This window comes from Carcharhinus amblyrhynchos, chromosome 1, assembly GCF_965287045.1.
Source record: "Carcharhinus amblyrhynchos chromosome 1, sCarAmb.v2.hapA, whole genome shotgun sequence".
Lineage (NCBI taxonomy): Eukaryota > Metazoa > Chordata > Chondrichthyes > Carcharhiniformes > Carcharhinidae > Carcharhinus > Carcharhinus amblyrhynchos.
The window spans coordinates 29216813-29240929 of record NC_137324.1 but is presented as its reverse complement, the minus strand read 5'-3'; the positions used below and the strand labels follow the sequence as shown (position 1 = coordinate 29240929).

General features: G+C 42.1%; 1 protein-coding gene across 1 annotated transcript in view; it reads right to left on the bottom strand.

The window, feature by feature from the left end:
• haus1 (HAUS augmin-like complex, subunit 1) overlaps nucleotides 1-24117 on the bottom strand; it is a 37980-nt gene that overhangs the window by 2214 nt on the left and 11649 nt on the right. The window contains exons 2-8 of the mRNA XM_080197461.1: nucleotides 23729-23900; nucleotides 18568-18703; nucleotides 13759-13887; nucleotides 4548-4671; nucleotides 2158-2223; nucleotides 509-580; nucleotides 291-338 (exon numbers count right to left, since the gene is read on the bottom strand). Coding sequence (XP_080053587.1) covers nucleotides 291-338; nucleotides 509-580; nucleotides 2158-2223; nucleotides 4548-4671; nucleotides 13759-13887; nucleotides 18568-18703; nucleotides 23729-23900 — 747 coding nt within the window. The remainder of the gene's footprint in view (nucleotides 1-290; nucleotides 339-508; nucleotides 581-2157; nucleotides 2224-4547; nucleotides 4672-13758; nucleotides 13888-18567; nucleotides 18704-23728; nucleotides 23901-24117) is intronic.

The window sequence follows — 24117 nt, the reverse complement described above, 5'->3', positions numbered from 1 at the left end:
ACAGATACAGCAGTGTCAAACACAAAAGGTATAAAGCTGCAACACACACAGAACAGTCAAACCAATTCTTGCTGAGTTCACCAACCTACCTGTGAGGAGGTCAAAGAACAAACAACCAGGAACATTTAAAGGGACGGTGCACAGACTAGTTGCAGAAACATACAATGATAAAGTCAGAAAAGTACAACTTTGAGCTTATTCTGAATAGGGTGTTTGTGAAGGAAACCAGGAATGGAGAACAGTAGTTATAAATAGATGAAGTAAAAATCTAAGTTGAGATAAACACTTACCAGCTCCAGTTTTGTTTCCTCAATTTTCACTTTGGCACTGTAGAAATTCTGCAAAACACAAGTTCAACACTGCAAAATAAGAGTTACTCTTGCACAGAAACAAAGAATTAGAAGTCACATCTTAATTAAACTGTACAAGAGAAGATGCATTTGGCATAAAGTTGAACTCCCTACACCAGTTCCTAATCTTGCCTATAAAACAGATGCACAGCACTTACTGGTGTCAAGTCAAGGTAGGATTTCAGTTTTGCATTCAAAGATTCTACTTCCTTCTTCACATTTTCCAGCCTCTAGAACACAAAGAAATAGAGCAATTAGACTCTATCCTCTTACCCCCATTTGACAGATATTGTTTCTACATCACCACCCACTCACTCCTTCCCCAGCTATTGGGTCTATTCATTCGTTTGAACAGACAAGGGGACAGCACTTGATACAAGTTCTAAAAATGCTTTTCATTCATTGAACAGAACTTAAAAGATTTACATGACAGAAGCGAAAAGAAAGCAAACATGGTGACTGGCTTCTCAGCCAGGCTCTGACTGAACTTGAACACACTGAACTGAACTGGATCTTGAAACAACTGAACACACACACACACAGAAACCAAAACATATTTCAACCCTTACCTCACCACTGTCACTTGATTGCCTGTAAAGACTCGCATTCTAACCATTAACTTGAAATTGAGTCTCTGTCTATATGTGCAGTGTTTGTGAATCCACCTCTCCACTCACCTGATCAAGGAGCAGCACTCCAAAAGCTCGTTATACCAGACAAACCTGTTGGACTTTAACCTGGTGTTGAGAGACTGCTTACTGTGCCCAACGTAGTCCAATGCCAACATCTTCACATCACTGAAGGTGGTCATTGCCTGGCACTTGTGTGGCACAAATGCTACTTGCATTAATAGCTCGTTAATATATATCAGGGAAGATATATGTTATATATCTCCACTGCAAATATTCCTCCAGCACAAGACACATCCATTAACCACTACTTTCCATTTCCTGTCACTCAGCCAATTTTGTACCCATGTTGTCACTGTCCCTTTTATTCTATGTGTCATAACTTTGCTCACAAATCTGGTACAGCACAGTATGAATTACCTCATCTTTTACCATGGCTTGGGTGTCAACTTCCTTCATAAAGACAGATGCAGTATTCATTTAGACCTATCCTCAGTGACCTGCCTCCTCCTTTTATCACCCTGTTATTATTTATATGCCTACAGAAGACTTTGGGGTTCCCTTCCATGCTAGCTACTACTCTCTTTTCAAATTCCCTCTGCTTATTTTCTGTGCTTCTGCACCGCTCCTCTAAAATGTTTTACATTCAATTGGTTTGCAATTGTATTTTCTACCTGACCCCTGTCATAGACACAATTTTTTCTTCTTTTTCTCAATTTCTCAACACATTATTCAACGGAGTCAGAGCTCAAAATTGATCATTAACGACCTTGCTGCCAGACAATCCATTTCAGGCCCCTGAAAGGTTAAATCAAGATAAACTAAATACTGCTGGGTTCACATATTCTTAGCCCTTTGCCAACAAAACACACTAAGAATTCAAGTCCTGGCTTTTTTAATAAAGCACATCCTAAACAGATTATCAAATGCATAACATATTTATGCATTAGTTATAAACATGGACAACCACAAATGTGGACAACACTGAACAACAAAAAAAGCCTTCACCAGTACCGAACAGAAGAATTCAATTCTCACTTACTGCAATTACACAATTTTTATATCAATTTTTATTTTGGGTGTGAATTTTATATAATACATTGGATTAAAAAAAATCTCAAAATGACCCACACTGGTCAATACTTCATTAATTCAATAATTTACACTCTCATACCTACCTCAGAGAGTTCCACTAACGAATGATGATCCAGAGATGCATCAAATCCAACCTGCTTTAGATCGTTCTTTTAAAAGAAAAATAGTCAAAGTTTAAACATGAAAACAACATTTCAAAGCCTCACAGTTAATACATCTTATAAGAAGGGGAAAAAGAGAACAAATATAGTAGACTCTGTTAGGATGCAATGCATTTCATTCCTTTCCTGGGGCATCACAATGGTAGTCATAATATGGAGATGTCGGCGTTGGACTGGGGTAAACACAGTAAGAAATCTCACAACACCAGGTTAAAGTCCAACAGGTTATTTGGTAGCAAAAGCTACTAGCTTTCAGAACGCTGCTTCTTCGTCAGGTAAGTGATATGGCACAGTGGTTAGCACTGCTGCCTCAATGCCAGGGACCCAGGTTCCATTTCCAGCCTTGGGTGACTGTGTGGAGTTTGCACTTTCTCCCCGTGTCAGTGTGGGTTTCCTCTGGTTGCTCTGGTTTCCTTCTGCTCTCCAAAGATGTGCCAATTAAGTTGATTGGCCATGGAAAATTGCCCCTTAGTGTCAGGGGGACTAGCAGCATTGCCATGCGGGGTTACAGGGATAGGGTCTTGGTTGCATTGTGTTGGTGCAGATTTGATGGGCCAAATGGCCTTCTTCTACACTGTAGGGATTCTATGATTCATGATAAGGCACAAAGCAAAATGCAAATATCACACAGTAACAGCAAAAGAATGAGGGGGGGGGGGGGTGAGGGTGGAAGAGAGAGAGAAAGAGAGAGAGCAGGTAGCAGTGCTGAAATAATTTGAGAGGGTGCAGAGGAGATTTACAAGGATGTTGCCTAGATTGGGAGGCATGCCTTACGAAGATAGGTTGAGGGAGCTAGGTCTCTTCTCCCTGGAGAGACGAAGGTTGAGAGGCGACCTGATAGAGGTTTATAAAATGTTGAGAGGAATAGATAGGGTGGATTCTCGGAGGCTATTTCCCAGGGCTGAAATGGTCGTTACGAGAGGACACAGGTTTAAGGTGCTGGGATGCAAGTACAGAGGAGATGTTAGGGGAAAGTTTTTCACTCAGAGGGTGGTGAGTGAGTGGAATGGGCTGCCGTCGGTGGTGGTAGAGGCGAACTCGCTGGGGTCTTTTAAAAGACTTCTGGATGAGTATATGGGATCTAATGGCATTGGAAGTTACAGATAGTTCTATGGCTTGGTAGGTATGGATATGATCAGCGCAACTTGTGGGCCGGAGGGCCTGTTTGTGCTGTAGTGTTCTATGTTCAATAAAAGTCCCAGGTGGCAGAGTAGGATATCAAAAATTACTTCCAATTTGAAAAGCAGCTTTACAATTTTCAAAATTACACAAGAACATTTAGACCTTTAAAATCTCACACTTCTCCTACCCTGCTATTTACTGCATGATTCCATCAATACATTAAAAATATTGCCCAAATTTTGTATGTTATTTAGAAGCAAGATAACATCCATGTTATCTACCTCCATGGAAGCTAATTGAGCTCCCTTGGACTGTTGGGCTCACAATGTCCTCTCACTTAACATCTAGTGTTAGTGATTAACATTGACCTCCACTTCACCCCCTCAACCTCTTCTGGAAGTACAGATTTCCTGCTGGGCTACAAGTTGGGTGGGAGGGTGGGGTGGGGGTAGATCTAAGAAGATTGGTCAAACGGCCTTTGTGTTTTACTGCAAGAGCAGAGTACCCAATTTAAAGCTCTCTCCAATGTCCACGCTTCACTATTAATAGCAATTCACTATTAACAGTACTAATGGATATCTAGTTCCAATGAATCACTCTAACCTCTGTCATTCCACGGTGGAGAAATGCAAAAGGTTTCCCTCTCAAGAAAAAGGAGAAAAATATAAAAAAGTTTAAGCTGCTCTCCAGAACTTCAATCCATACTGGCTGTTGCACAGCAGCACTGGCAGATGTTTGGAAATAGTAATACGTTGGGTTTGATACCACTCCCACGTGTTTATTTTTGGAGATAGTGACAGTCAACTGGTCATTTGACCATAGGAGAAGGCATCAGAGGCAAGTTGATCTTGTCGTGATCCAGCATCCACACACATGCACCTGCAGCAAGTTTCATTGTGTAGACCTGGTTAATTTCTACCCTCCCCTGCAAACCAATTCGAGAACATTTAATGGTCTTCAACAGACCTTTTTGCTGCTTTGAAGAACATTAAATTTAATCCACTTTGTTTGCATTAAACCTGACATGAGCGTGGATTCAGAACGTGATTAAATAAAACTTTGGGCCACTTGAATTTCTGGAGTTCTTCCCTCTAGAAAACCGTTTGAAAACTGATAAAAACCCATTCCAGGGAGGTCTGTAGATTGGACTATTAAACAACGAGCCTTGAAACTGTAATCAGAACACTGACCTCTAAACTTCGGCTCAACTGGCTCCATTCATTCATCTTTTTTGTGAAGAAGTCCGCATTCTGCTTTTTGCATTCTGCTTTTGCCTTTGCTGAAATGAGTTGGGAATCTGTTTCCAATAAATCCCTTAAAACAAAACAAAGCATTAAACTTGCTGCAATTTCATTCCCTTCGGGCCAAGTGATGTCAGTACTGGTGAATGGTACATTTTGTCATTATTTGCATAATGGTCACCATTATTGATGTAGGTGCAACCTATTCAAAATACATGCCTTGACCCCAAACTATTATGATCTTCCTAGAGACCAAAATCTTTTAAATAGGGATTCAAATTCCCAGTGACTGATTCAAAAGATCACCTGACAAGATTTTACATTTTTATACTTCTACTGTAACAAAAATTAATATCAACATCAAATAAACAATAGAAAAGCAAAATATTGTGATGCTGGAAACATGAAATTAAACAAAAATGCTGGAAATATGCAGCAGGTTGGGCAGAGAACCTGTGTTAACGTTTCATGTTACTTTTCATCAAATGACTTTTACTTTTCATCATGACTTTTCATCAAAGCAGATGAACCTGTTAATGTGAAGGTGAGTTCTGATGAAAGGTCATCAACCTGAAACATTAACTCTATTTTACTCTACAGATGCTGCCTCACCTGCTGAGTAATTCCAGCATTTTTTGTTGTTGTGTAAATATAAATATATTAGTTGCCTACTAAGTAAACTACAGAAATGATATCACCCCTTAACTCCCTAACACCACATTTATACATTATGCTGCACTCTAGTCCTTTAAAAAAAGGACATATTTTCATAGGAGTACACTGAAGGCTCACTAAATTGATGCCTGGGATAAGGGGCTGAATAAATTTGGTTTTTGTTCTTTGAACTTTAGAAAAATGAGAGATAATCCCATTGAAACCTACTAAGCTCTGAAGGGACCTGACAGGTAGACCCTAAGTAATTGTTTCCACGAGTCGGGGAATTGAAAACACTGGGGCATAACACTGGGGACAGCATGGTGACACAGTGGTTACTATTGCTGCCTCACAGCCCCAGGGATCTGGATTCGATTCCCGACTCGGTTCACTGTCTGTGTGGAGTTTGCACATTCTCCTCGTGTCTGCGTGGGTTTCCTCCGGGTGCTTCAGTTTCCTCCCACAGCCTAAAGATGTGCGGGTTAGGTTGATTGGCCATGCTAAATTGTCCCTTAGTATTAGAGGGACTAACTAGGGTAAATGAATGGGGTTATGGAGATAGGGTCTGGGAGGGATTGTGGTCAGTGCAGACTCGATGGGCTGAATGGTCTTCTTCTGCACTGTAGGATTCTGTGATAATTTCAAGATAAGGGGATAATTATTTAGGATTAAGATAAGACAGAATGACTTCACTAAAAGGGTTGTGAATCTTTGGAATCCTCAATTACATATTAAGAACATAAGAACTAGGAGCAGCAGTAGGCCATCTGGCTCCTCGAGCCTGCTCCGCCATTCAACAAGATCATGGCTGATCTTTTCATGGACTCAGCTCCACTTACCATATTCCTTAATTACTTTACTGTTCAGAAACTTATCTATCTTTGCCTTAAAAACATTTAATGAGGTTGCCTCAACTTCTTCATTGGGCAGGGAATTCCACAGATTCACAACGCTTTGTGTGAAGAAGTTCCTCCTCAACTCAGTCCTAAATCTGCTCCCCTTTATTTTGCCCCCTAGTTCTAGTTTCACCCGTCAGCGGAAACAACGTCCCTGCTTCTGTCTTATCTATTCCCTTCATAATCTTATATGTTTCTATAAGATCTCCCCACATTCTTCTGAATGCCAATGAGTATAGTTCCAGTCTACTCAGACTCTCCTCATAAGCCAACCCTCTCAACTCCAGGATCAACCGAGTGAACCTTCTCTGCACCCCCTCTAGTGCCAGTATATCCTTTCTCAAGTAAGGAGACTAAAACTGTACACAGTACTCCAGGTGTGGCCTCAACAGTACCTTATACAGCTGCAACATAACCCCACTGTTTTTAAACTCCATCCTTCCATCAATGAAGGACAAAATTCCATTTGCCTTCTCAATTGCCTGCTGCAACCATAAACCAACTCTTTGTGATTCTTGCAAAAGGACACCCAGGTCCCTCTGCACAGCAGCATGCTGCAATTTTTTACCATTTAAATAATAGTACATTTTGTTGTTATTGCTACCAAAATGGATGACCTCACATTTGCTAACATTGTACTCCATCTGCCAGAACCTCGCGCACTCACTTAGACTATCTATATTCCTTTGCAGACTTTCAGCATCCTCTGCACACTTAGCGCCATCTGCAAATTTTGACACACTACACTTGGTCCTTCACTCCAAATCATCTACGTACATATGTAAATCATAAACAATTGTGGATGTTCCATTGCTGAATACATTTAAGGATGGGATAGACAGATTTTGGTCTCTTGGGGAATTAGGAGTATTTGGGGAGCAGGCAGGAAAATGGAACTAAAGCCCAAGGTCAGACCTGATCCTACTGAATGGTAGAACAGGCTCAATGGGGTGTGTGGTCGACTCTTGCTTCTATTTCTTGTGTTTTTGTGTACAAAGTTTCCCAGGTTCCAACAGGCTCACTTCCTTCCACTTCACCAAGTTGTAACGTCCAGTGTCTGTCAAAAGTAATTTCTCTCAGTCTTCTGAGAATCACTGGAACTGATTTCTAGCAGCAAGACCCACTCCAGTGGCTCCTTCTTCCAGACAAGCCAGCGTGAATTTTCAGTCCTTCAATTTCTACAGTGGCTGCCTCTTCAGCCAGAGAACACGCCCCCATCACCATCCTACCTGGTAGCTAGCAGAGAACAGCCTTTTTCCTTGGTGTTCACAGCAGAAGATATTTGTTTGTCTCTGTTTTGCTCTATCTCAAGGCCTTATGTTGTGTCTAGGGTCTCTGAGTCAGCAAAGTCTGCAAGCAGCAAGAACCACTGCCTCTCCCTCTCTGTTCAGATGTTAAATCTGGCACTTGGTTTTCAACAGAACTTGAACTAGGCTCCCGGTCCCCAACGGCACCCAGTCACATAGGCTTATTGCGCGGAGGGTGTGGAGAGTCTGCAGAAGGATCTAGATGGCTGGGCGAATGGGCCAGGAAATGGCAAATGGAACTTAATGTTGGCAAGTGCGAGGTGGTCCACTTTGGTAGGAATAATGGTAGGAAGGACTATTTCTTACGTGGCGAAAAACTGCAGCAGGCGACGGTGCAGAGGGACCTCGGGGTCCTTGTGCATGAGTCACAAAAACCCAGCCTGCAGGTGCAGCAGGTGGTCAGGAAGGTGAATGGGATGCTGGCCTTCATAGCGAGGGGGATTGAATATAAAAGTAGGGAGGTCTTGCTGCGGCTGTATAGGGCATTGGTGAGGCCGCAGCTGGAGTACTGTGTGCAGTTTTGGTCGCCGCACTTACGCAAGGATATTTTGGCCTTGGAGGGAGTGCAGAGGAGGTTTACTAGGCTGATACCGGAGTTATGGGGGTTGAGCTATGAGGAGAGGCTGAATAAAGTAGGCTTGTACTCGTTAGAGTTTAGAAGAATGAGGGGAGATCTCATTGAGACGTATAAGATGATGAATGGGATGGATAGGATAGAGGTGGGGAGACTCTTCCCGCTCAGAAAGGACAGTAGGACTAGGGGGCACAGCCTCAAGATAAGGGGGAGGGGGGGCGGTTTAGAATGGAGTTGAGGAGGAACTTCTTCACTCAAAGGGTGGTGAATCTCTGGAATTCTCTGCCCGTTGAAGTGGTGGAGGCTGCCTCGCTAAATACTTTTAAGACGCGGGTTGATGGGTTTTTGATAAGCGAGGGGATTAAGGGTTATGGGGAGAGGGCGGGAATGTGGAACTGAGCCACGACAGATCAGCCATGATCTTATTGAATGGCGGGGCAGGCTCGAAGGGCTAGATGGCCTACTCCTGCTCCTATTTCTTATGTTCTTATGTACTTATGGCCGGGCTATATAAATAAAACTTGCTATTGAACACTTCCCAAAATGCTGCTAAGAAACTCATATAACAGAACTTGGAAAAGGGTAATTGAAAACCTTTTCGATAGTCTCCACAACACAGCACTTATAAATCACACACAGATACAATGGTTCTGCAGATGGTTTTGGTTGGATAGTTTAACTTGACAAGAGGCTCTTGGTCCCCTCGGAATGTAGTAACACTCCCTCTAGTGGAGATTCACATGCAATTATCAAATACGCTGCAGTACATTGACTGTCCAGTTACTCTGTGTCTGAAAGACAAAATATATATTTTCCCAACAGATTACGGCTGGATAATTCAGTCACCATACAAACAGACCATTCATTGGTCATAGGAACATATATTAATAGGAACAGACCATTCATTGGTCACTCAATTTACCCAGTCATACTGAATCAATGGATATCTGGGATTAACTGCAAAACTGACATGTGATTATGGGCTTATTAGTTCCTGTTCCAATGCCATAATCTTCTGAATTAATTTATGCATCAGTAAGTTTACAGAATAAGACAAATTCATTTTTTGTGATTTAGAAATCTTTACCAATATTTTTGGCAATTACCTTCTCCAGTTAAATTTATTTATTAATAATCACTGATTTCCAGTGATGATTAAGTCAAATTGAATTTTTTTAATGATACAGAATTCAAACTGGGATTTTCTACAATCCTACCAAACCTTTAATAAATGCCATAAATCTGATCTCCAATGCAGAAGCACTGCTTTTCTTTTAAGTTATTGTTAGGTCATATAAGACGAGCAATCAAGGTGATGCATGCAGCTGAGGGCATTGACATTCTCCGCAAAGCATGAACAGTGGCATAACAACTACATATTTAGCTAGTTACCTCAAATAAAAGCATCCCTAGCTGCACCAGTACAATGTCACTTTTTGCCCATGAACTATCCTTAAAACTGATTTAATTTGACTTATTATTGTCATATGTACTGGGATTCAGTGAAAAGTATTATTGCTTGCACACGATGTAGACAAAGCATACTGTCCAGAGACGACATAGGGTAGAAGGAAAGGAGGGTGCAGGATGTAGTGTTACAACCATAGCTAGGGTGTAGAGAAAGATCAACTTAATGTAAGGTAGGTCCATTCAAAAGTCTGATGGCAGCAGGGAAGAAACTGTTCTTGAGTCGGTCGGTACATAACTGCAGACTTTTGTGTTTTTTTCCTCACGGAAGAAAGTGGAAGAGACGTGTCCAGGGTGCGTGAGATTCTTGATTTTGCTGACTTTTTCCAAGGCAGCGGGAAGTATAGAAAGAATCAATGGAAGGGAGGCTCATTTGATGATGGACTAGGCTACGTCGATAACCCTTTGTAGTTTCTTGCAGTCTTGGTCAGAACAAAAGCCATACCAAGCTGTGATACAATCAGAAAGAATGCTTTCTATGGTGCATCTATAGAAGTTAAGTCATAGCAGACATGCCAAATTTTCTTAGCCTCCTTTGAAATTAGAGTTGTTGGTGGACTTTAACTGAATTTATTTGAGGCAACAATAGGAACATTCAAACAGCATTAAATTAATAAAACATCTCTAAGATGTATTATTCAACAAAATTTGACACTGACTCACATTAGCAGAAATTAGGACAGGTCAAGCTTCGTCAAAGAGGTGGATATTAAGGAGCATCTTAAGGAGGAGAAAGAAGAAAACAAGTGGTGAAAGAAGTAGTAAGATGTAGAAACTTAAGGAAGAAATTCCAAAATCCAGGAATTAAAAGAATCAAGCCTTGTAGGAATGTTAGTGTCACCAGTTAATGTTTATATTTTTCAGTAATTGATCCATCTCAACCTTTTCCCAAGGTCCTCATCAATAAAAATGCAAAATTTCAGCCAATTCAATTTACCTCACATTCTATCAAGAAATGACTGAGCCCAGTGGCTACTGCGAATGCTACAAGCCTCAACAACATCCTAACTGTGGTGCTGAAAACTTGTGCTCCTGATCTAGCCATGGCTTTAGCCAAACTGCTCCAGTACAGCTACAACACTGGTTTTTACCCAACAATATGGATAATTTTCCGGGTATGGCCTGTCCACAAAAAGTAAGATGAATCCAGCCCAGCCAATTACTGCCCCAGCTGTCTACTCTCAATTATCATCGTGATGGAAAGTGTCACCAATAGTGCTATCCAGCAGCACCGACTCAGCAATGGATGATCAGCTAGGAGATGGGGTGGGGGCATTGTTGTACTTTTATAATCTTATAAAAGGCACCAATCACATCACTGAGGCAGCACAGTAGCACAGTGTCTAGCATTGCTGCTTCACAGTGTCAGGGACCCGGGTTCAATTCCTCGTTTGGGTCACTGCCTGAATGAAGTTTGCACGTTCTCCCCATGTCTATGTGGGTTTCCTCCAACAAACCAAAAGACGTGCTGGTTAGGTGGATTGACCCAAACAAGCGCTGGACTATGGCAACTAGGGGAATTTCACAGTAACTTCATTGCAGTGTTAATGTAAGCCTTACCTGTAACTAAATGAATAAACTTTACTTTTAACTTTTTTTAACTCATAAGAGATTGGGTAAACACATTGTGGGTTCATTTATTAAGACTAGTCACATGTTAACTGATATACATTGGTATAAAGCTTGAAGAGCCGTCTGTGCATACTCTGCTTTAAATGTAAAGTGAATCAAAATTGGTTGACATGACACACCACCCCTTGAAGGCACACTACAACTTGGGTAGGGAAACTCCAAACTGGACTCATACTTAGCACAAAGGAAGTTGTGTTTGGTTGTTGGAGGCCAATCATCGCAGCAAAACAGAATTACAGCACAAGCTTCACACCATCGAGAAGAATGGCATCCCCACCCACCACAATCTGTTGGAGTCTGCACGCTCTCCCTGTATCTGTGTGGATTTCCTTCAGGTGCTCTGGTTTCCTCCCAAAATTCAAAGATGTGCAGGTTAAGTGGATTAGCCATGCTAAATTGCCCCTTAGTGTCCAAAGACGTATAGGCTAGCTGGATTAGCCATGGTAAATGTATTAGGTTACAAGAATAGGGCAGAGGAGAGGGCCTGGGTAGAATATATTGTTGAACGTCAGTGCAGACCCAATCAGCTGAATGGCTCCTTCTGCAATGCAAGAACATTCACTCCTTCCACCACTGGCATAGTGCCAGCAATGCGTACTAAGAGGTACATTGCAAGGACTCAACAAAGCTCCTTTGATAGCACTTGTCAAACATAACCTCTACCATCTGGAAGGACAAGGGCACCAGGCCCATGGAAATACTAACAGCTGCAAGTTACCCTCACACAGCACTCTAACTCGAAACTTTATTTCTATCCTGTTGGCGGGCAAACATCCTGGAACTCCCTCCCTAAAAGCAACGTGGGTATACTGACGCCACATGGACTGGTGGTTCAAGAAGCCAACTCACCACCACCTTCTCACGGGAAAATAGGAATGGGCAGAAAATGCTGGCTTCATCAGTGACATCCATATCACATGAATAAAGAACAAAAGATGTTAAATGGCTTTTGGTAATAGCAATGGGGTATGGGAAGTCAATGTTAAAATAAAAGAGCAAAGTTGAGAGGCCAAATGGTTTTTGTTTTACTGCACTACATGTTTTACTGTGCTACATGTTTTGTGCTGTAAACTGCCTAAACATATGAACATTTACAGCCAGAGAGGGGAAGATTTGGTCTCAGAACTGGTTTCGAGTTGCAGGTCTCAAGATGAAAGGACAGTCTACTATCTTAATTATTTTTAAATTTACAGGGATTTCCAAGAAGGCAGAAATTATTACTCAATCTCTTTTTTTCTGATGCGCAGACAGCTCATACTGTTCATGAACTTTTGATCCATTTACTTTCAACAGCTGCATTTTTAAAGGAGCCCTGACTCATGACAAGTTGGCATAAGACACATACATCAGACACCGCAGCATAGTGGTTATGTTACTGGACTAGTAACCCAGAGGTTTATCTGGTGAATCACGAGCTTTCGGAGCGCTGTTCCTTCAGCAGGCGAATGAGCTCCAAAAGCTCACGATTCCAAATAAACCTGATGGACTTTAACCTCGTGTTATGAGACTTCTTACTGTGCCCACCCCAGTCCAACACCGGCATCTCCACATCGTTGCAACCCGGAAGCCTGAATAATCTGGAAACACAAATTCAAACACCCACCACAACAGTTGAGAAATTTAATTCAGTTAACAAATTAAATGAATCGAGAATAAAAACTCTCATCAGTGTTGGTGACCATTGATTGTCATAAAAATTCAACTGGTTCACTAACGTCATTCTTGTCTGATCTGGCCCAGACCACCAGACACTAGACACTTTGCAATGTTGTTATGTGTTTTCTGAAATGGCCTAGTAAGCCATTCAACTGTACAAAAACTGTGAGTATCCATATAGATGACAGAAGTTCAGGAAGGCAGTTCACCACTACCTCATGAGCAATTAAGGATGGGGGAATAATTCTTGGCCTTGCCACAATGCCCACATCCCGTGAATAAATTAAAATAACAAATATGAAAACAGGGTCACAGTTAAGAATTCTTAAATTAAATGTTGAGTAGATATATAATGGAATTATGAGGCAGCAAACCACACATTAGGCAGTCAAAATGGTGGAAAAAAAAACTCAGTTTAATAAACATACAATAAAAAAAATTTTAAAAACACAGCAAATATATATTTCAGGGAAATCAAACCACTCATGTCCTGACAGTTTTAAAAAATATACATAAATGTTCAAAATTAAATCTTGAAGCTAAAGAACACTGAGCTTGAATCAACATAATTCAATTTAACAATATTCTTTTGAATCCAACTATTACTAAGCTCTGCAAACAGATCAGGAAAGATTTGTGGTGCGATTCCCTGTCTGTGCCAGATTAGCTGATCCTAAGCAGTGAGATCAATAGAAACAATATCAGTAGCCAGCTTAATAAAATAAAAGCAAGGAGACGTTTGAGACTTTGGACATTAGGCAAGGATCGGATTGGGCTTGGCTCTGATGCCTGAAGTCAAATTCCTTGCCAACATTCAATCTCAAGACCAAGGTTCACATGTGACAATCACCAGGGAGAGACAGGGATTAACTAATCTTTATGGAACTGTTCCAAGCAAGGAGTCAACACATTCATACAAGAGGGCAGAGAAAAAGGCATTGGAAATAAAGGGACATTAACTCTTCAGCACTCACTTTTCCAGAGACTTTTCCAGATTGATGGTCTGGGTCAGCTTCTTTGACAGGTCACTAATTATAACTGTCTGATTTGCGATCTCAGCTGCTGTGCGGTCAGAAGACAAATCGTTTATTGCAAGCACAAAGCTGAAAAAAAGAGGAAAATTCAAGAGAAAAATTTGTAAACCAACTGAACAAACCAGGAAAATATCAAATTCAAATCCCGTCTTGCCATGGTCTGAGATAAAATGTTTAATCCATGGATTGGATTGAAGAACAGATCGGGTTAATCTGTTATTTCCCAAAATTAAACAGTTTGCTAGCATTCACTATTTAAGTTCCCCATTGAACAGCGATGAGTGGGACTAATGAGTTGAATGGCCTCCTTCTTCTCTGCATGTATGATTTTATGATTCTAATTTAGTATAGTATTGGAAAGCTGATAGAACCATAACTCTGCAACAGTCCTCACTACATAAAGAATACATCTGAAATAAAACATTAGCAGACTACGTTCCAAATATGCACCACCTACTCTGCCTCCTCCCCAAACTCAATGGTCACTGATTCTGATGAAAGATCATTGACCTAAAAGGTTAACTGTTTCTCTTCAGATGCTGCCTGACCTGCTGAGTAATTCCAGCATTTTCTGTTCTTATACCACTTCCTTAAAGCATAATCTTTGGAAATTGTTGGCAGGCTTAGTTTAAAGTACTATTTGCACACAGCTAACTTTAGTAGTTTATTATAGACAAAATATCCATTAATAATCTTAAATTCTTGATGCACTTTATTGACAAGCTGACTTTATTCCACTTTCCCCTCCTCATGTTATCTGCCAGACTAGCCCCTCACTAGTCTGAGTAATTCTCTTGGGAGAAAAATCAGGATTTTACTTATTTAATTCAGAGCGATAAGTGTCCAAGGCTGTTCTCTCAATCCCTTACCAGCATACATAAACAGAGAGAAATCCACATTCAAAAGTTAGGACAGGATGATCTTAGAACAGCCATATTTGTAACAGTCTAATCCAAAAACAAAAGGGAAAACAAAAACGGAAAGCCAAACAGGGGAAAATTGAAAGTTAAGATAAGGCGGGAATCATTTAAATATTCTAATAATGAGGAGCTTAGGTGACTTCCTAGTCCTCTCAAAGCTCATGACTGAATTTAAACACTCCTTTCTGGTGCTGTATTTGAAACTTGATTGATTCTTAGAAGAATTAACGAACTCCTCTTTACACCTTTTCATGTCACCCAGAAAATGGCCACATCACATAAACAAAATGGCATTGAAACAGGCAATTGAACCCAAGAAATTAAATTGAGAAAGATTTTAAACTAGACTTTGTTGTCCATTCAGGTAGATAAAGCAAGAACAGTTAGTCAAATACCAAGCATTGCTCTAAACTGTTTGTAAAGCAGAATGAGTCACATATGGCATTACAGCAGGGAATGCGACCTGTAGTGTATGCCTTTAAATGATAGCAGCATGCCATTATAATATAAAAGTATTTGGCAGAGCAAGGGTTAATGTGGGACTTGAGAATACCACCACACTCAGTATGATATATAGAGTCACATGATAGTAGATGTTGAGAGTAGAATCTGGAAGGAGCCATCATGGAGGCAGTACCCATGCATGGCAGTAGCTGGCATATGTAAACAATTAATGATAAACAGTTTAAGTTTAAACACACAAGTCTCAAGACTGCTTAATGGGACACCAAACAAAACGTTTACAGCACTACCTATGTCCCTTTTCTTGCCAATCAGGCCCTTGAAATCCAAGCAACTCTGTGCCATGAGTCATTGGTCCATCTTTCCAGTTTGAATGTTTTGAGGATCATTCTTAGTAACTGATGGAGAATTCCTAAAATCTGGACAGCAAGATCTATTAACATGCACAACTTGAGATTTATGGTCACATGGATCTAAAAGTTATAAATGGCCCTTTCCCTAAGGCTTCATGATATGCTAATGAAGACAAAATCTTAGACATTACTGCATGAAATTAATTCAATAATATGACGGTTGGAGAAAAAATTTGTGGACTTAATATCAATTCAGCTCAAATACCACCAGAAACTCAAGCTTGGGGCAGCACGGTAGCATAGTGGTTAGCAGCGCTGCCTCGGGTCACTGTATGTGCAGAGTTTCCACTTTCTCCATTGGCGGTTGGTGACTAGTGGGGTGCCCCAGGGGTCGGTGCTGGGGCCTCAGCTATTTACCATTTATATAGATGATCTGGAGGAGGGAACCGAGTGCAGGGTGTCGAAATTTGCTGATGACACCAAGATTGGGGGAAAGGCAAATTGTGCGGAGGGTGTGGAGAGTCTGCAGAAGGATCTAGATAGGCTGGGTGAATGGGCCAGGAAATGGCAAATGGAATTTAATGTTGGCAAGTGTGAGGTGGTCCACTTTGGTAGGAAGAATGGTAGGAAGGACTATTACTTACGTGGCGAAAAACTGCAGCAGGCGACGGTGCAGAGGGACCTCGGGGTCCTTGTGCATGAGTCGCAAAAACCCAGCTTGCAGGTGCAGCAGGTGGTCAGGAAGGCGAATGGAATGCTGGCCTTCATAGCGAGGGGGATTGAATATAAAAGTAGGGAGGTCTTGCTGCAGCTGTATAGGGCATTGGTGAGGCCGCAGCTGGAGTACTGTGTGCAGTTTTGGGCGCCGCACCTGCGCAAGGATATTTTGGCCCTGGAGGGAGTGCAGAGGAGGTTTACTAGGCTGATACCGGAGTTGAGGGGATTGAGCTATGAGGAGAGGCTGAATAAACTAGGCTTGTACTCGTTAGAGTTTAGAAGAATGAGGGGAGATCTCATTGAGACGTATAAGATGATGAATGGGATGGATAGGATAGAGGTGGAGAGACTCTTCCCGCTCAAAAAAGACAGTAGGACTAGGGGGCACAGCCTCAAGATAAAGGGGAGGCGGTTTAGAACGGAGTTGAGGAGGAACTTCTTCACTCAAAGGGTGGTGAATCTCTGGAATTCTCTGCCCGTTGAAGTGGTGGAGGCTGCCTCGCTAAATATTTTTAAGAAGCGGGTTGATGGGTTCTTGATAAGAGAGGGGATTAAGGGTTATGGGGAGAGGGCGGGAAAGTGGAACTGAGCCACAACAGATCAGCCATGATCTTATTGAATGGCAGGGCAGGCTCGAAGGGCTAGATGGCCTACTCCTGCTCCTATTTCTTATGTTCTTATGTTCTTATCTGCGTGGGGTTCCTCCAGGTGCTGCAGTTTCCTCCCACACACCAAAGATATGCGGGTTAGGTTGATAGGTCAATTTAGCATGGCCAGTGTCAGGGGGATTAGCAGGGTAAACATATGAGGTTATGGGAATAGGGTTTGGGTGGGATTGTGGTCGGTACAGAGTCAATGGGCCGACTGGCCTCCTTCTGTAAGGATTTTATGATTCTTCAGGGTCTTCTAATTAATATTTTCCAATTCATTTTATCTTTTAATTCAATGGATTTGGGTCTACACATTCTCAATTTAAAAAATTATGTGAAGAGGATAAAGATGCATACCTCAACAGTTAGATGTCGCTTTAACAATATTAGAACACAGAGTAAACCAATTCCATAAAAGCACAGAGCCCTGAGGGAATGGTGACAGCAGTGCGAGTTCTACAGCCTCTTTTTACCATGTGACACTATCACCTCCAAACATGTTTCACATTTCACTGCACTGGTAAAATTATGGAGACAGCAACTGAACCACAGAAGACAGGAGGGGCAAAAGTTGTTACAATCTGGAATGCACTGTCTTAAAATGTGATGGAAGCAGATTTAATAATGTTTAAAATTTCTGTGCTGTATCTTTCAATGAAAGAGAAAGCAACTTCCAGGGATATTACAGTAATTGGCATGTAACTCACAACAATAATGCCCCTTGATTTGTTTGGTGAGTTTATTGAGTGAGTCAGCTCTCAAGTCAAGGAAAGATACAGTTTACCTACTGTGTTACGATAACTGGTCTGAGCCAGTACGTCGACTGGGCTCAACAGTACTGGGTTAAAGAGCAGAAAAATAAAATTCATTCTCTATTGCTATCTGCAGGCCCTGCTTAAAATGTTTCTTCTATCAACAGGTGAGGACAACAGCAGGACAGATTATGATACCATTGCAGTTGAATAATCACTTATTGCATATGAAGAATAGCCTGGCATCCATCCAACAGTACCACAGCAAGACCTCACTGCCTTCAAGAGCTGAGGAAGGAAGACTTATAGCCTGGGGAAAAAAAACAGATAACAGCTTTCTAAAAGCATTAATTTAAGGAGCACCAGAGGAGAAAGAAATTTCCATAGTTCTCATTTCCAATGAACAGTCACTAGCGACAACAGGGTCAGGCTCGACAGCAATGTCATTTACAACAGAGTAGGCCACAAATACTGTCAAAACTTCTGAACAATGACCACATCAGCTAGAAGGTAGCCACAGTGGTGGCCAAGGAACCAAACTGATGCATTGTGCTAATGCCTGTAGAAAAAAGGATGAAGAACCACAGTAATTAATGCAAGGAGAACACATGACAAACTGTCAGACATGATTAACAACTGTGACATTAGGTTAAATTCTGAGGGTTTGTATATCTCAACCATGCAGCTCATCTTGATTTCTTTCTTCTCTTATCTGTAATTCATCAAAGAGCTCAATGACACAAATATGGCATGCAAAAAAGAGCCAAAGGCAGATTGCACTTTACTGACAGTCCTGATAATAGTATCAATGCACTCTACTTTCCCAGTCCATTTCAAGGAAAGATTGTGAGACAGCATTAGCATTTGCGATAACACCTATCAAATGGTTGGTTACCTGGTTTGAGAGGTATCTTTTAGGTCCAAAGCAAGGCTGCTATTCACCAGGTTTTTCAGACAACTGGACCCATTGCTAGAAAAGCTAGTGGAGGCCAAGCCTACAGTCTCCATAATGAAATCCTGCATGTAGTCAGCTGATGAGATAGAAAAAAGTAAACAGTAACTTAAGTATCCAAGTACTGTACAATAAACTCATGTTCATGTGTACAATCAGTATAAGCCTTGAACCAAGGCACCAGCAATCAAACCTTCACCCAGTTTCAAGACTGAAACTCGTAAGAAACAGAGCAGCATCAATCAAGCCTTTCCTGCATCCCAAAATACAAGAACATTTTTAAAAAATTTCAGTATTAGTCTTTCTTCAAAGTTCACAGTTCTGAGGCAAAATGAATCAAAATAATGAAGTCAGTACTATTGTCCATTATCAGAACTTAACAGCCCTCCCACTCCAGCCCCATTACGTCATGGTAATATTAGAATCTTAACTCGCTTGTTACCTTAGAGACCAAGGTGGCCACCAGTGGCAGAGAAACTAAGATTGGGTATGGTCAAGAGGCCAGAATTAGAGAGGTGCTGTTTTCTCTGAGGGTTGTGGGGCTAGTGGAGATTACAGGAATAGGAAGGGATGAGGCCATGGAGGAATTTCAAAAGAAGGTTTTGAATTTCAAGATCAAGACATTGCTTCAGCAGAAGTCAGTGTAGATCAGCAAGCACAGCGGCAACGGAAAAACACGACTGCGAGTTAGGACGTGCACATCAGTGTTTTAGAGGGCCTCAAGTTAACAGAAAGTAGAATGTGGGAGTGTGTTATAATAATCAAGTCTAGAGTTAACTAAAGCATGCATGAAGGTTGCAGCAGGTGGGCTAAGGCAGGCAATAAGAACATAAGAAATAGGAGCAGGAGTAGGCCAACTAGCCCTTCGAGCCTGCCCCACCATTCAATAAGATCGTGGCTGATCTGAAGTGGATCAGTTCCACTTTCCCGCTTTCTCCCCATAACCCTTAATTCCCTTGTCTGTCAAAAACCTATCTACCCGTGACTTAAATATATTCAGCGAGATAGCCTCCACCACTTCAACGGGCAGAGAATTCCAGAGATTCACCATCCTTTGCGTGAAGAAGTTCCTCCTCAACTCCGATCTAAACTGCTCCCCCCTTATCTTGAGGCTGTGCCCTCTAGTCCTGCTATCCTTTCTAAGTGGGAAGAATCTCTCTACCTCTACCCTATCCATCCCCTTCATTATCTTATATGTCTCTATAAGATCACCCCTCAGCCTTCTAAACTCCAACGAGTACAGACCCAGTCTATTTAGTCTCTCTTCATAGTCCAGCCCCCTCATCTCCGGTATCAGCGTAGTGAACATCCTCTGCACTCCCTCCAAGGCCAATATATCCTTCCGCAAGTGCAGCGACCAAAACTGCACACAGTACTCCAGCTGCGGCCTCACCAGTACCCTGTACAGTTGCAGTAAGACCTCCCTGCTTTTATATTCTATCCCCCTCGCTATAAAGGCCAGCATACCATTCGCCTTCTTGATCACCTGCTGCACCTGCAGACTGGGTTTTTGTGACTCATGCACAAGGACCCCCAGGCCCCTCTGCACCATAGCATGCTGCAGCTTTTCGCCCTTTAAATAGTAATCCCTCCTACTATTATTCCTGCCAAAGTGGATAACATCACACTTGCTAACATTATACTCCATCTGCCAGGTCCTCGCCCACTCGCTCAGCCTATCCAGATCTCTCTGCAGACTTTCCATACCCTCCACGCAATTTGCTTTTCCACTCATCTTCGTGTCATCAGCAAATTTCGTCACCCTACACTCAGCCCCCTCCTCCAGATCATCTATATAAATGGTAAATAGCTGAGGCCCCAGCACCGATCCCTGCGGCACTCCACTAGTCACCAACCGCCAACCAGAATAGCACCCATTGATACCAACTCTCTGCCTCCTATTAGACAACCAATCCTGTATCCAGGCTAACACCTTACCCCTACTCCGTGCACCCTAACCTTCTGTAGCAACCTTTCGTGAGGCACCTTATCAAACGCCGTTTGAAAATCTAGAAACACCACAGCCACCGGTTCCCCTCTGTCTACCACACTAGTCACATCCTCACAGAAATCCAATAAATTCATCAAACACGACTCCCCCTTAACGATCCCATGCTGCGTCTGCTTTATCAAACCACTCTTTTCTAGGTGCCTCGCTATTTCTTCGTTGATGACGGATTCAAGCATTTTACCAACTACAGATGTTAAACTAACCGGCCTATAATTCCCTGCCTTTTGTCTGCTACCTTTTTTAAACAGCGGTGTAACATTAGCCGTTTTCCAATCTTCCGGCACTTGCCCGGAATCCAGTGAATTTTGGTAAATAATCACTAAGGTGTCTACTATCACCTCTGCCATTTCCTTCAAAACCCTGGGATGCATTCCATCCAGTCCTGGGGACTTATCCATCATCAGTCCTGTTAGTCTATCAAGCGCTATCTCTCTAGTGACAGTAATCGCATTCAGGCCCTCAACTCCTACTATCCTTCTATCTTTAGTATCTGGCAAACTATTCGCATCCTCCTCTGTGAAGACCGTGGCAAAAAACTTATTTAAGGCCTCAGCCATTTCCTCATCTCCCACCACTAAATCCCCCCTCTCATCTTCTAAGGGTCCAACATTCACTCTAGCCAGCCTCCTCTTCTTTATATATTTGTAAAAACTCTTACTGTCCTTTTTTATATTTAGTGCTAGTTTAGCTTCATAGTCTATCCTTCCTTTCTTCATCAACTTCTTAGCCAATCTTTGTTGATTTTTAAACCTCTCCCAATCTTCTACTCTCCCACTACTTTTAGCCACTCTGAACGCATCAGCTTTTAATTTAATACTCTCCTTCATTTCCTTCGATAACCACGGCTGGTTATCACTTCTCCTACATTCCTTCCTTACCATCGGAATATACTTCTGCTGAGCACCGAAAAAGATCTCCTTAAAGATCTTCCACTGTTCCTCAGCCATCTTACCAACCAAACTGTGCCCCCAATCTACATTTACATTCATCTTATCATACCTGTGTCCTCAAACAGAGGACACAGGTTTGGGACCCTACTTTCTCATCCTCCATCTGCATCAAAAACTCAACCATACTATGATCGCTCATCCCAAGAGCATCCCTCACAGTAAGATCTCTAATTCTTCCTGCCTCATTACATAACACCAGATCTAAGATAGCTTGCTCCCTCGTAGGTTATTTTGTACAAATTTTTCTGTACAATTTTACAGAGGTGGAAGTAAGCAATCTTAGTGGCAACATGGATTTGTGATTAAAAGTTCATCCTAGAGTCAAGCATTACACCAAGATTATGAACATTCTGGTTCAGTCTCAGACATTTTCTAGGAAGAATGATGGATTTGGTGGTGAGGGAGTTGAGTTGAGGATGCAGACCAAAGACAATAGCTTCAGCCTTCACAATAGTTAATTGCAGAAAATTTCTGCTCCTTCAGAACTGAACTTCAGATAAGCAACCTGACAATTTAGAGACAGGGGAGGTAGAGTGGTGAGGTAGGTTGGGCGTCATTGATGCACATAGAACACCACAGCACAAACAGGCCCTTCGGCCCACAAGTTGCGCCAATCGCATCCATACCTACCAAGCCATAGAACTATCTGTAACTCCCAATCCCATATACTCATCCAGAAGTCTTTTAAAAGACCCCAGCGAGTTCGCTTCCACCACCACCAACGGCAGCTGATTCCACTCATCATCACCCTCTGAGTGAAAAACTTACCCCTAACATCTCCTCTGTACTTGCTTCCCAGCACCTTAAACCTATGTCCTCTCGTAGCAACCATTTCAGTCCTGGGAAATAGCCTCCGAGAATCCACCCTATCTATTCCTCTCAACATTTTATAAACCTCTATCAGGTCGCCTCTCAACCTTCATCTCTCCAGGGAGAAGAGACCTAGCTCCCTCAACCTAAGGCATGCCTCCCAATCCAGGCAACATCCTTGTAAATCTCCTCTGCACCCTCTCAATAGCTTCCACATCCTTCCTATAGTGAGGCGACCAGAACTGCACACAGTACTCCAAGTGGGGTCTGACAAGGGTCTTATAAAGTTGCAGCATTACCTCCTGATTCCTAAACTCAATCCCTTGATTAATGAAGGCCAGTACACCATATGCCTTCTTGACCACATCCTCCATCTGCTAGGCCAATCTGAGTGTCCTATGGACCCGGACCCCAAGATCCTTTTGCTCCTCAACACTGCTAAGACTCCTACCCTTGATATTGTACTCCTTCATCCCATTGGTCCTGCCAAAATGGACCACTACACATTTCTCCGCCCAGTCTTGCATCCTATCTATGTCATGCTGCAACTTCTGACATCCCTCCAGACTATCCACAACACCACCAACCTGCGTATCATTGGCGAACTTACTAACCCATCCCTCCACTTCCTCATCCAGGTCATTTATGAAAATGTCAAACAGCAAGGGTCCTAGAACAGATCCCTGGGGCACTCCACTGGTGACTGACCTCTATGCAGAAAAAGACCCATCCACAACCACACTCTGCCTTCTGCAGGCAAGCTAGTTCTGGATCCACAAGGCCAAAGCCCCCTGGATCCCATGCCCTCTCACCTTCTCAAGACGTCTTGCATGGGGGCCCTTATCAAACGCCTTGCTGAAGTCCATGTAAACCACATCCACCGCTCTTCCTTAGTCAATGTGTTCAGTCACATTTTCGAAGAACATGTGGAAACTGATACATTTTCAGTGCAGTGGATGGATCAGGAACAGGAGAATGATAAGAATAAGTCCTTGGGGGATCTAAGAGGTAACTGTATGGGAGTGGAAAGAGAAACCATTGATGGCAATTCACCAGCTATAATTATGTTGTAGGATTCCAGTTCCAAGAGTTACATGTACCATAACAAATCAAAACTCAAGGAAGAACAGCTAGGTGTGATGCTATTAAAGATTTGGCAACCACATTCAGCAACTTCATCAACACTAAAGCCAAGAAAAGGATCTACGCACATAACAGCAGCATGAAATTCTTTCATACGGCCCAGTGTGGTGTCACTGCTAACTAACTCAATCACCACTCAGATTCTGTATTCAGTTTATTCAAGTCAAGTAATATTTTGTAACCAATTCACCATCAGACTTGTACTCCACAGTCTTTTGCTTCATATCTTCAATCAGGTGCATGGCATCACGGTCTCGAGTTTCATTCAGCTCCATCAGGCGATATAAAATATCCATGGACCATGGGTTCACTTCATAGAATGGGATCTGGTCCCCAAAAATCTTTGCTAGCCACATGGAAACCTAGCAATAAAATAAAGGAAAACATAAAAATCTAATTGGATTGAAATATCCATGCATACAGATCCCAAATCTCCACAGTGAACACCTGCAGGAAATTTCACACTGCTTTTTCTTAGTCTATGGATATCCTTCCGAATGGCATTATCAACTGGAACTCTATCACTCAGCCAATGCAGGATTATTGTAGAAGATTGTAGAATGCTTGTGCCTCAGAATC